Below are 12,132 nucleotides of genomic sequence, written 5' to 3' on the forward strand. Positions count from 1 at the left end.
TTCCACCAAGGTAGAAACTATATCAAATCAAAGTCTCTCCGAGCACTCTAAATTATATTAGTTCAAGTCCTGATACAGTTCAATCAAGTGACCTCAATACCCTCAATTGGCAGGTGTCACTGTCCAAATCCGTAATTCACAAATCCAAATCCTCAGGTTCAGAGTTCACCTGTCTTTATTTTCAATTTTCTTCATACATCATGGATTCTCTGTACATCAGCCAACACGTGTTTCGTCGTGTAGCTATCTAACACTTTGACTTCCTCAGGGCTATAAGTATTAGATCTGGCTCCCAAATGTTATCATCTCAGTATCGATCCTCCATTCAATTCCCGTTATTATGCGGTTTGAGGTACAGAGGTGTACTATCTTCGTTTCAATTCCCTCTAATGTTTAAATTCCTGTTTTAACGTAATCCTGAGTACCAGATTTTCGTTTCTTCTACCTCATAGCATATCCGCTCCAATCTAACAATAAATGACTCCGAATATCATCATTATGCGTTCGAATAATAACGGGAATTGAATGGAGGATCGATACTGAGATGATAACATTTGGGAGCCAGATCTAATACTTATAGCCCTGAGGAAGTCAAAGTGTTAGATAGCTACACGACGAAACACGTGTTGGCTGATGTACAGAGAATCCATGATGTATGAAGAAAATTGAAAATAAAGACAGATGAACTCTGAACCTGAGGATTTGGATTTGTGAATTACGGATTTGGACAGTGATACCTGCCAATTGATTGTATTGAGGTCACTTGATTGAACTGTATCAGGACTTGAACTAATATAATTTAGAGTGCTCGGAGAGACTTTGATTTGAATGAGAATCCTCTTCTGACTGCATTGAGCTCCTTCTCTAAAGGCTGCAGGATGGGCTGGTCCTCAGCTTCTGTGAAAGACAGGTTTTGGGCACTGGGCATTTCGGCTGCAAGATTGGTTTCAATCTTGCTGGAACTGATGGGGTTTAGGCGTAGATTAAGGTCCTGATTACGATCTTGGCACATAGGGTTACTCCATCACAAATGTAACAAATATTCTGTCAGCCAAATTACATATCCTATGTAACTTGTAATACCGCAGACAGGAATATCCCTCACGTTTTTGAGGGAGTATCTCATCTGCCAAGATCGTACTCAGGCTCTAAGTACTCGGAGCTGAAGATGGCCACACGGGTGTCTCTGAAGGTGGCACCGAAAGAGCTCTGGGCATTGAAGGCATTGTCGGCACAGCGATCAGAATCTTCTGCGGTTGTTTTGGTAATGGAGAGTGGCTCGGAGTAGGTTCCAATGCATGTTTTATGTGGCAACAATGGCCCTCTGGCAGTGGCAGACCAGAAGCCTGATGTTGGGCTTCAGGGTTCAAGTCCCGACTGCCCCTATTCATTGATTCAACAGAAATGGAGGGAGGGATTGCGCACTCATGGTCACTGTGTTCTGGACCTTCAGGGCCTGTAGTTGTTCTGTCTCAGACTCCGAATTGAAGCTCAGCTCGGGGCTGCTTACCTGAGGGCCCCAGCCTCATGTTCCCAGGGTTGTCCTGGCCTCCCAAGAGGTCAGGAATGTTATTTCCCTGCTGCTGTACAATGGGTAATGAAGCAAGGTGTTGATAGCGAAATGTATTTTTAGAACGGAAGGCGAGGCAGGAAGAGCAGGAGGTCTCGGTGTGCTCCAGAGACAGACAGATGTTGCAAACCTGATGAAGGTCTGTCCAGGGATACTTTCCACGATGTGGACAGCTCTGGAATGGAGTTCTTTCCATCGCGCTGTCCACATTTTCATGGAGTAAAACGCCCAGAGGAGGGCATAGACTAGAACCTGGTCGTCAAGTTGGACAAAGGTTGCAACAACACCGAAAGGTGCAGCAAACACCAATTGTTTTCACCAATGGGAACATAGAGTCCTAAAAGTGCCTGAAGACAAACACCATGAGGAGTAGACTCAGAGCTTGTTGGAGGCCCAGCGGTGGAGAAAAACATTCCAACAATGAACCCAATGCCATGCACATTACTAGTATTAGGAGGAGCCACTATATCTTGTGACTAGAAAGACTTAAAAATATATATATTTTTTAAAACAAGTTGCACACGTCCGAGCCAAACACTAGATGGCAGTAGTATGCACGGCATGTGTATATGCAGCTGCATATGCCACAAACACATTTTTTCAAAGTAAAAACAATCTTTACAATATATGAAAAAATATTCAAATAGAAGATTAAAAATACAACAAAAGTTGAAAGGCATGCTGTTTCAGAATAGAAAAGTAGCGCAAAACTTCAAGGCAATATATAGCAATCCTGCCCTCATGTAGTCGAACAAATTTTGCAGAGCGCATTTTCTGGGGCTTAGCGCTTTGGAAGCTTGCTGCCTCTAAAAGTTGAAGGAACGTTAATTTTTCTTACAGGACAGCTGAATGCAATTCTATTTATTGTATATATTTTGAATAGAGAGCATTAAAAGACAAGCATTGGCATAGCCAATATGTCCCGCCTTTGGGACCTTATGAGTGTTTAGCAATGCAGCACGTTATCCGGGGTGTTACGACATCTACTGTAATTTCATGTGCCACTGGTGATGTGAGGAGGCTATGTACAAAAACGATGCACGTATACTGAATGATAGGTGCTACGAACGACGGGAACAATTAATAACAATCTGTCTTTTATTAAATAAAGCTGCCTAGAATGTTCTGAGGCTGGTGTTGTGCACTGTAGATAGGGATTACATAGAAAGCAGGTTTTCATATTAGAGGTCTGTTCTATAGTTGACTGTGACCTCACGGCAACTTCTAAACATTTCACGGGAAAGAATGCATATTGGTGTAGCTACATCTTTCGACCATACATGGAGTCAAGGGGGAGGATCAGTATGCGTACGGTATGACCGTCAGTACAGTCAGTCAAGCTTCCATCTTGTTTGAGGATTTCATCGCTTTTCCGTAGGCAGGCGTTCGTAGTGCTGGGACCTGGGTAAATGAGTAGTGGCAACTAAACTCTGGTCAAAACTAACTGCAGTAATAAGTTACTTCCATCGCTTAACACTTAGTCATGGGTGGTTAAGTATTCTCTGTGCAATCTGTGCTTCCGTTAATGGCACATTCTTTATCTAAAAGCGCCACTGCATGTTTTGTTAGTTGGCAACTTTGTACAAGTTTAAGAAACCTCGGAAAGCACTGCAGTAAGTTGCTTTGGTTGTGTGACACGTGGTCATGTTAATTCGCTTTCAGCTCCGTTGCAGGGTTAAGAAACTCCAGAATAAACCGCAACGGTAATTTACTTTTATTTAAGTTGTCTAACACTCGGTTATAGATGTTTAAGTGGCCCCAATACAAACACTGGCTCCATGCACAAGAATATTTGAGTTGAAACGCTGCATTATGTTAATATGCCTGCAGTTTTCAAAGGGAAGGGGATGGGTGTATGTGTAAGCAAGGATGCCAGCATGATAGAAAACGAAACCGACATCTGACACAAACCTTTGGCAGTATGAGCTAGATGGAGGGCGCCCTTGTAGCAGTGCTGCAACTAACATATGGGCACCTATACACAGAACAAGCGGAAGCGCGAGAACGAGACTGCAGTGCAGCCTTCACTACAGCACTGGGCCGAGGCTCCACCTGAAGAAGACAGCGCTCGGCGAGGGCTACAACAGAGTATGGGGCCCCCAGGTCAAGATTGAAATAAAAATAAGAATGAAACGCGTGGAGCAAGGTAACAATAGAATCAGATTGCCTTGGAATAAACACGCTTTAGCACAAGATAGCCCTAAGCCTGGAGTACAATTGCTTGACGGGAAGGCTGCACTGGATTGAAGCAGACAGACAGAAAAAAAGTGACTGCGAAAGCATGGCGCGTTCTGTGTAAATAGTAACCTGACCCACGTGGAATGCAGCTGCCACCCTGCTAGCTCCCGAGAGCAAAAGGCTGAGGGAGTGAACATTACAAAAGAGGTGAGACATGCACCCACCTTTAGCCATTTACGTGCTTTTATTATTGAAAGACACACGCAAGAGCCAATCCAATGTGTGCGAGGAGTCAGACCCACACGGAGTAGACACAAGAAGCCTCGCAGAGCAGCGCATGCTAGGATCGACCTAAAAATATATATAATATATATATTTTTTTTAAGTGTTTCACCTGAGCCTATAGGTTAGGAGTATTCTAAAGCGTCTGAACATGGGTAGGGTCCATTAATAAAGAATTCAAGGAGAGACTACGAACAAGGCCAGGAATGCAGATGTGAAGATGATGAGACAGCGAGTCTGACATCATCATAGAACAGTGACAGTTACCCAGTTGATAAACTGCAACCATATCAGGCACTGCAAAAGGGGTCTTGTTGTATTTGCAACATTTCACCTTGTGAAGTACAATTATCAGTTACATTGCAACAAGTAAAATGAATAAAAGGCCGTAAAATTAACTATCTTACTCGTCCTATTGAGCTTAAATTTAGATGCCCTCCAAATCTGCTTTGTCTGAGAACACTTTTAAAAGCCTGGCAGAATTTACTCTTTTCTTCAACCTACCCCAAAGCCTTCTTGATATTAAGGTGGAGGCACCTTTTCATGTAGGTGTTAACTCAATACAGAGGTATTAATTCCTTGAGATATCCTAAAGCATAATACAGGCATGGAGCTTTCTCCAACCCTTCACTGCCACTGTTTCTTTGAAACTCTGGTGTACCTCCTCCAATTTTGACGTGTTGGACATCAGTGACAACCACTCTAGCCGGAAGCGGATCTTCCCAGATGTTGCTTCTTCAAGCGTATACCACTGCAAGAAAAGAGGGGACAAATGAAGTCCACACTATGAAATACAGTTACTGACAGTCAGCCTATTTAATTCAATGAGTTTGAAAATATATGCCCCTTAATTGTCAAGTTCAATTCATTAAGCTATATTGACTCTCTTTCCCTGCCCTCCTTTCTCAGTTGGTCTCCATATTCCTTACACAGCAACATAGTTACACTGCACCCAAGAAGCCCTTCCTCTTCTCACCTTGTCCATAACACGTGCCTTTTTCACTTCTCCAAGATCAAGCTTCATCCTGGAAAAGAGGGCGGAAGAGATAGAGCAGATGTAAGATTGCAAATCTGAGTCGAAGTTGTGATGCCATTGAATGGGGGGGCAGGGGGACTGTTCATCCAAGGAGAAGCCAGAAGAACATTTTCTCACCCTCCCAACCAAAGTCACTCATGCCTCAGAATACATACACGCTAAAAGAAAATTATACTTGCCTGCCAATGAAATCATCCTTGTCTGTGTCCTTGTCAAACACTTCAACCTCAAGCTCCTGCCCAGGGACCTCATGAACAATAGCCTGTCAAGAGCAGAGGACAGCGATGACTGATTATCTTCACCAAACAACATGTTCTCCCACAAGTGAGCTTTAACCCAAGCCAGAAAAGGGCCTTAGTTGTCATATCAAGCTTATCTCACCCAGCTAAGGGCTGCATTGGTTGCCCCTAATGTTCCATATACCTCACCCCGTTAGCTCAGGAAAGATACATTGATGTCGCTACACAGTCATACTGGATGCACACCTGCTACAAGGATACACAGAACCAATCTCTGGGTTTTTTCCTCCATGAACATCCCGGATTTCTCACCTCGTACATCTCCATCCATTTGGGGTTAACCTCATTGTCAACAGTTTTGCTGGTGAAGATCTGCGTGCCCACACGGACTACAGCATAAGGGTCCGACTTCCCCGATGCGAATCCCTTAACTTTCAGATCCTTGTTTGGAAGGTTGGAGGCCTCCAACAAATGAATTCGGACAATTCCCTGCAGACAGGGGAGAGAAGAAACAATAACTCTACAAACTCAAGCATGCCCTCGTCAGCCAACACCGCCTACAATGTCAATTCACTTTGTACAGAGACAGCAGTAAGAAAGGACATACCCTTGGCAATGGACAGCGCAATTCCGCCAGTGGAAGATCATTGACCAAGGCAATAGTAAGACGGTTGGGCAGCACCATCGTCCAAGCTATGATGTCCAAGACCATCGTGTCTGACATGACACTAGGGAAACAAAGGATGAAAATCAGCAACTTCAAAGGCTTAAGCATGGATCCCACAGTCCTTCATTTAATCCCTCGGGAAAATCAACCATAAACATGCAATTATCTAGATGCACTTTCCAGGGCTTCAGAGACCTCTTTCAGGATTTCCTTCCTACCAATCTCCTCCCTTCCCCCACAAATCACTAACCCCGAGGTCAAGTGCACAAGTGGTGAGCTTATTAGCATTACCAAGGACCAGTTACACCAGTGAACAGTTTCTCAGCCCCCTGTCACTTGTTCACCTCGCCGTCACTTTAATAGATGCACCTTAGTCAGTCTTTGAAATTATCAAAGGTTTATCATGACTTCAGATAATAATCCTTCTTTTGAAATTAGAAATAAATACATTAATTGCATAATATACCTTATTGGTAAGTAGGGTTCTTTATGGAAGTCAAAGGCCACCCAACCCCCACAAGGACCGTTGTTGTTATTAATTATTGATATCTACCCTCGTCCCTGGGTTATCCACTTTTTTCTTGAATAGTGAGGACAGAGGAGGCTGAGGTGAGTTACTGAATGGCATGCCGGGGGAGGCACCTATGAGTGGGGACTGTCCCAGAGGTGTGTTGCACATGTACCACCAACAGGCCACAAGGGTTCAGGACAGTAAGAGCAGGAAGAAAGAGTGATAGCTCTAAGAGGCCCTGATATGTGGCATCTGGAAGTGTGTGGATGACGGATGTCCTTTCAGTCAGTGGAAGATGACCAGTCGATGCCTCATTAACTGCTGAGAGGGGAAGCGAGTCCTTTTACCCAGGAATGCATAGCTGGTAAAAACACAATAAGCTAGGGAACCTTGAAGACCAGTAATAGACCACTGGCCTTGAAATGAGGAAAATATACGCAAACACCATATAGAAACCCCCTCGCCCCACTCTACACCCTCTAATTGTGATGTTGCCACAAAATGAGGATCTGAGTAGATTACGAGGACCAAACAGGATCCTACAAGTGCTGCCCACACAATGAGAAAAGGCTGACCTACTTCTCTGATTCGGTAGAACAGACTGAATAAATGTGCCTTCTCTAAGCGATAACCAGCACAATGCCACAAGTTTCCACATGAAGTGGCTTCTGAGTGTTCCCTCCAGACAAGTGACTCTGACCCATCACTGAAGGATAGAAGAATCGAAAATCACTTTGGAACACAAAATAGACACTGTATCCTAGACTTGCATGCAGACCTACAGAAGGTTTCTGACAGAATGTGGACAGTAGAAAACAACAATCCAGGGACCATCCACAGACACCAAGCCTATGAAGGAGATGTATCTGCTGAAACAAGATGTCGAGCAACTTGCGACTTTGTGGAGAAAATTAGGTAAGGTACTCTCATATATACAACATTTGCATAGCTGGAGTGCTAAAATTGGCCCTATTGAATGAACTATGGGAAAAAGTGCTGCAACCGAGTGGATAATTCAAAATATTGTCTGCAAACAGATCCCAACCTGTAGATTAGCCCAGGGCAATCATCGCCCAAATCCTCAATTTCCAGGACAGAGATGCAATACAGCAAGCAGCACAACCAAAGGGCATACATATTAAGGTATTAAAACACGTAGATGCTTTTCCCAGATTTCACTCAAGCGATTCAACATCAATGAAGAACATTTGACATGATAATACCTGAATTAAGAAAAGAGGACTAAAGTACATCCTGATGTATGCAGCTTGATTCAGAATCCCAGCTGCGGTGAAATACTAGTATTTCACATCACTGGATGAGGTGTGAGATTGGCTGGAGGGTTGAAGACCATCTAGGATCACAAAATTACACGCCCATCCGAAGTTGAGAAGTAGAGATAGAAAGACCTGGATAGCAAGCCGAAGAACGGGACCCAGTAATAAAGAGCAGACACTATGAAGGTCTCGATTAAGAGAGAGACACTTGATGGGTGATAAAACGCCAGAGGGCCCTACTCCACAACAGACACGCAAACGCAGCGAATCATGATGGTCCACATGCAAAATGTTTGTGCTTTGAATGCGGAGCCAGGACAAAAACAACATGCACCCTAGAAGGTGTTACAAGATGACAACACAATGCCTGGGTAGGTGAGAAGTGGGAATGATAAGGGTGGTTCTCCCACACTAAGCTTTGACCTGAAGAAGGGCTTCTGTAATTGCTGAGTAAAATAGTTGTATAGGTTATGGCCAATAGGCAACTGACAGATCTCCTATGAATACAACATAGATTGGGGTCTTTCTCACACTTCTGAAAAAGCGACATGTTTTACTCAGGATAATTAGACATGCTGTGAAACGGGGCGGTGGGTAGTGCAGAACTGACAGTACAGGCACTGTAATGGTGTTGGAGGGCAGTGGGAACAGTTGATACACATAACCAAACAACATTGCTGGGAAACAAGACTATGGGGGCCAGATGTACAACCCTTTTTTACAGCCGCAGTCGGACGAACCTGCCGTTTGCGGCCACAAAAAAGAATAATAGCATTTACAAATTCTATTTTGCTATGTCACTGACTCACAAAATAGCATTTGCTACACTCGCTATTATGATGGGGCGTCCCTTCCTAATAACGAGTCAATATGCTATGTACTAGAGCTTTTGCGACCGAATTTGCGGCTGCAAAACGCTTGCAGTTTACCACCTACTTCAAGTAGGTGGTAAACCACTCGCAAAGGGAAAGTGGTCACCAGAGGACCCCTTTCCCTTTGTGAGTATGTTGGAAAATATTTTTTAAGAGCAGGCAGTGGTCCCAGAGACCACTGCCTGCCCTTAAAAAAATGAAACTGAAAAGTTTAATTTTTCTGTATTAAATGCATCCTGTTTTTAAATGCATCCCGTTTTTAAATGCATCCCGTTTTCCTTTAAGGAAAACTGGCTGCATTTTTTTAAAAAACTGCTTTATTAAAAAATCAGTCTCAGACATGCTGGTCTGCTGAGCCCAGCAGGCCACCATCCATGGGAGGGCCTTTATTCCCAATGGGCTCGCAAATTGCGGGAGGCACATTAATATTTATGAGCATGACAATTTACGACCTCATTGGGAATTACAAACAGTGTTAAACGCAGTATTGTACATGCAAAATAGCGCCTTGCAAATTGCGAGTCGCACATGACTCGCCATTTGCAATGCGCTATTTTGCAGGTCGTACATCTGGCCCACTGTTGTACATGCAAAATAGCTCCTCGCAAATTGCGAGTCATATTTGCGATGCGCTATTTTGCAGGTCGTACATCTGGCCCTGGTGGATGAGACAATAACTTGCAGGAATAACTCAATTATGTACAGTGTTAACCGTTGCTATAAAAGAGACCAGAGTGGGTTCCCTTAAGTGCATCTATTGGAATATCAATAGGATGGGGCACAATATTAAAAGGGGAGAAGTGTCTAACATGGTCCACAGACATGGACCAGATGTAGCGTTCTTCCAGGAATCCATCATGTGGGCACAAATGGCCAGGCTCTCAGTAGCAGGACATACAAATCGCTGGTACATACCGGATTTACAATTGGCTCAAGAGGCATACCCAACCTAGGTAAAAACATTGATGCCAATCACAATAGACAGCACCTGGGCCAACATGTGCGAATGTACGGTGACAGCGATGGGGCATGGAGTAGGGAACAGATTACTCTGAAATCTGTATTTTTACAGTCAAGACTGAAAGCTGATACCCTTGACAGACTTGGATCCAAAATACTACAAATGTCAAGCAGCAATATAATCCTGGAAGGAGTCTTGAATATGAGGGTGACTGCCCAGCTAGACAGAACAGGGGTAGGTAAGAGATCACTCTCTAGCGGCACAAGCATAAGGAAGTTTGCCATTGCCATATATTTGACTGACATGTGCCATGAGAGACACCCGGCTAAGCAGCCATTTCCTTCTACTCAGTTGCATGCATTTCTTTCTCAAGAATACATCTGTAAAGGTACCCCAAAGGTGTCCATAGAGCAGATGTTTAGCTAGAAGGATATCGAACTATTACACGGTTTGGATTTACGAGTTAAAAGGTATTTAATGTATCTGATCATTATTGGATGTGTTAAATACTGGAAGCCTCATTAAATTTCGGCAGGGGTAGTCTGCCAAAATTTAACAGGGGAAAAGCATACGGTATTTACCATATCATCTGGATTTTGCTTAAACACCATAATCCGCATGTTATTCCCCATAAACTTGTGGATGGCCCCCTGGGTTGGAGACTAGATACACGGGAGTTGAAATATAAAGCCATGGTAAACAGTCAATAGAAGTACCACAAAGAAACATTTAGAAGAGAATACCAGGACAGTACAATCAGCAATAACCATCTTGGAGGCTTACAAAAGCATGAATAGAGTCGAAGCTCTATCAGGAGTAGTTTGGAAGAAAGAGGAAGGAAATCTAGGCGGCAGAAGAGACTTTACTGTGGCTAGAAAAACAATACTTGGCGAGTGGGGACGTCCAGGTGCATAAGCAGCTCAAACTTACGAAACTAACTACTCCTCCAACAATAAGGCCAGAAACCAGTGTATAACTGCATAAACACATCTTTAGGACATGACATAAAGGAGGAAATTTCACAGCATGGCTCAAGTAAGTGATAAGAAGCTCAGAGGTGTATAAAGACAGTGAAAGGTAGACAGGGAGCCATAAGGGTGGGATATGACAAGAAAGCTCCTCGGCCACACTACTGCACAAGCTTAGAGTGGCAGAATCTGACTCACTAGGCTTTTTGTGGGAGCTGCTGAAACCCACTCTTCCTTCAGCAGATAAAAATATCCTAGAGACATTATTGTCGATAGAGAAGATATTAGAGGCTAGATGAGCAGAAGGAGGGTTCCTGGTCTGAATGGGCTTTGGTCAGAATTCTTTAAGGGGGAGATGGCAAATTGGTGGACAACCTTCATCATATGTCTGAGGAGAAGAGAAAAGAAGGAAACCTCCATTAAAATGTGAGGATGGTGACAAGCCTATTAATGCACAAAGGGCATGATTATAATGTGGTTAGTGTATTCCAGCTCGTGTGTTATCCCCTGTTTAAGCACGGTTTGGATTTACGAGTTAAAAGGTATTTAATGTATCTGATCATTATTGGATGTGTTAAATACCGCAAGCCTCATTAAATTTCGGCGGGGGTAGTCTGCCGAAATTTAACAGGGGAAAAGCATACGGTATTTACCATATCATCTGGATTTTGCTTAAACACCATAATCCGCATGTTATTCCCCATAAACTTGTAATAGGTGCTATTTAACGCACTCGATAAATAACGTACTCTGTGGTATCGTTATTTATCAGGTGCGCTAGATAGCACCTATATTTGTAATCAAGGCCAAGAGGGGAAGCCAAGAATGAACTGTGAGTTTTATAAGCCGATCTCCCTAATGAATTTAAAAACAAGCTAAGATTATGGCAAACGCCCTCCACAGTGCGATAGGCTCACTATGCATGCAGATCAATCAGGTTTCGTGCCACATAATGGCACTTGACACAATCTCAGGTGACTGTATGTGTGCATGGAACACACACGAAGGGTAATAGCAGTCTTGGTGATACACGCAGCACAAGCCTTTGACTCGGTAGAGAGGGCATACATGCGATCAGTACTAAAGTAGATGGGATATGGCCTGCAATTTTTATCCTGGGTGGGTTTACTACGCTGCAGGCCTATGACCGGGGGCTTGTAAGAGAATTTCAGTAGGACAGAGCAACAAGACAAGGATGTCCTCTGTCACCATTGATCTTCGCTCTAATTTTGAAACAGTTGGGAAGATGTATCTGGCAAGATGCCTGCTTAAAGGGCTCAATGGCACCACCATTGAGACAAGAGAATATCTTTTTATGCATGTCACTAACTTAGCTATTACTGTTGACACACTGCTACTTTTGTTTGGAGTATTTGGAAGGTATTGTGACTTCTGTACAAACTGGCATAAGTGTTGTATCCCCCTCTCAGGGTGGGCCCACGTACGAAGATGCTTCTCCAGTTTTCAAAATAGTGCTCGAGTGGTTTAAATAATTGGAGATCCATTTCATGAGGGAGTTCCACAAGATATAGTGTGGCTCTTGAGTAGTTCTGAGGTTCTGCCTTTAACAC

The 12,132-nt window shown here is 43.5% G+C and overlaps 1 protein-coding gene across 1 annotated transcript in view; it reads right to left on the reverse strand.

Moving 5' to 3' along the window:
• ESYT1 (extended synaptotagmin 1) overlaps positions 1 to 12,132 on the reverse strand; it is a 481,007-nt gene that overhangs the window by 246,845 nt on the left and 222,030 nt on the right. The window contains exons 8-12 of the mRNA XM_086963895.1: positions 5,913 to 6,033; positions 5,618 to 5,794; positions 5,246 to 5,328; positions 5,007 to 5,055; positions 4,692 to 4,781 (exon numbers count right to left, since the gene is read on the reverse strand). Coding sequence (XP_086820021.1) covers positions 4,692 to 4,781; positions 5,007 to 5,055; positions 5,246 to 5,328; positions 5,618 to 5,794; positions 5,913 to 6,033 — 520 coding nt within the window. The remainder of the gene's footprint in view (positions 1 to 4,691; positions 4,782 to 5,006; positions 5,056 to 5,245; positions 5,329 to 5,617; positions 5,795 to 5,912; positions 6,034 to 12,132) is intronic.

The sequence above is a fragment of the Lissotriton vulgaris genome, chromosome 1_1 (genome assembly GCF_964263255.1).
Source record: "Lissotriton vulgaris chromosome 1_1, aLisVul1.2, whole genome shotgun sequence".
Taxonomy (NCBI): domain Eukaryota; kingdom Metazoa; phylum Chordata; class Amphibia; order Caudata; family Salamandridae; genus Lissotriton; species Lissotriton vulgaris.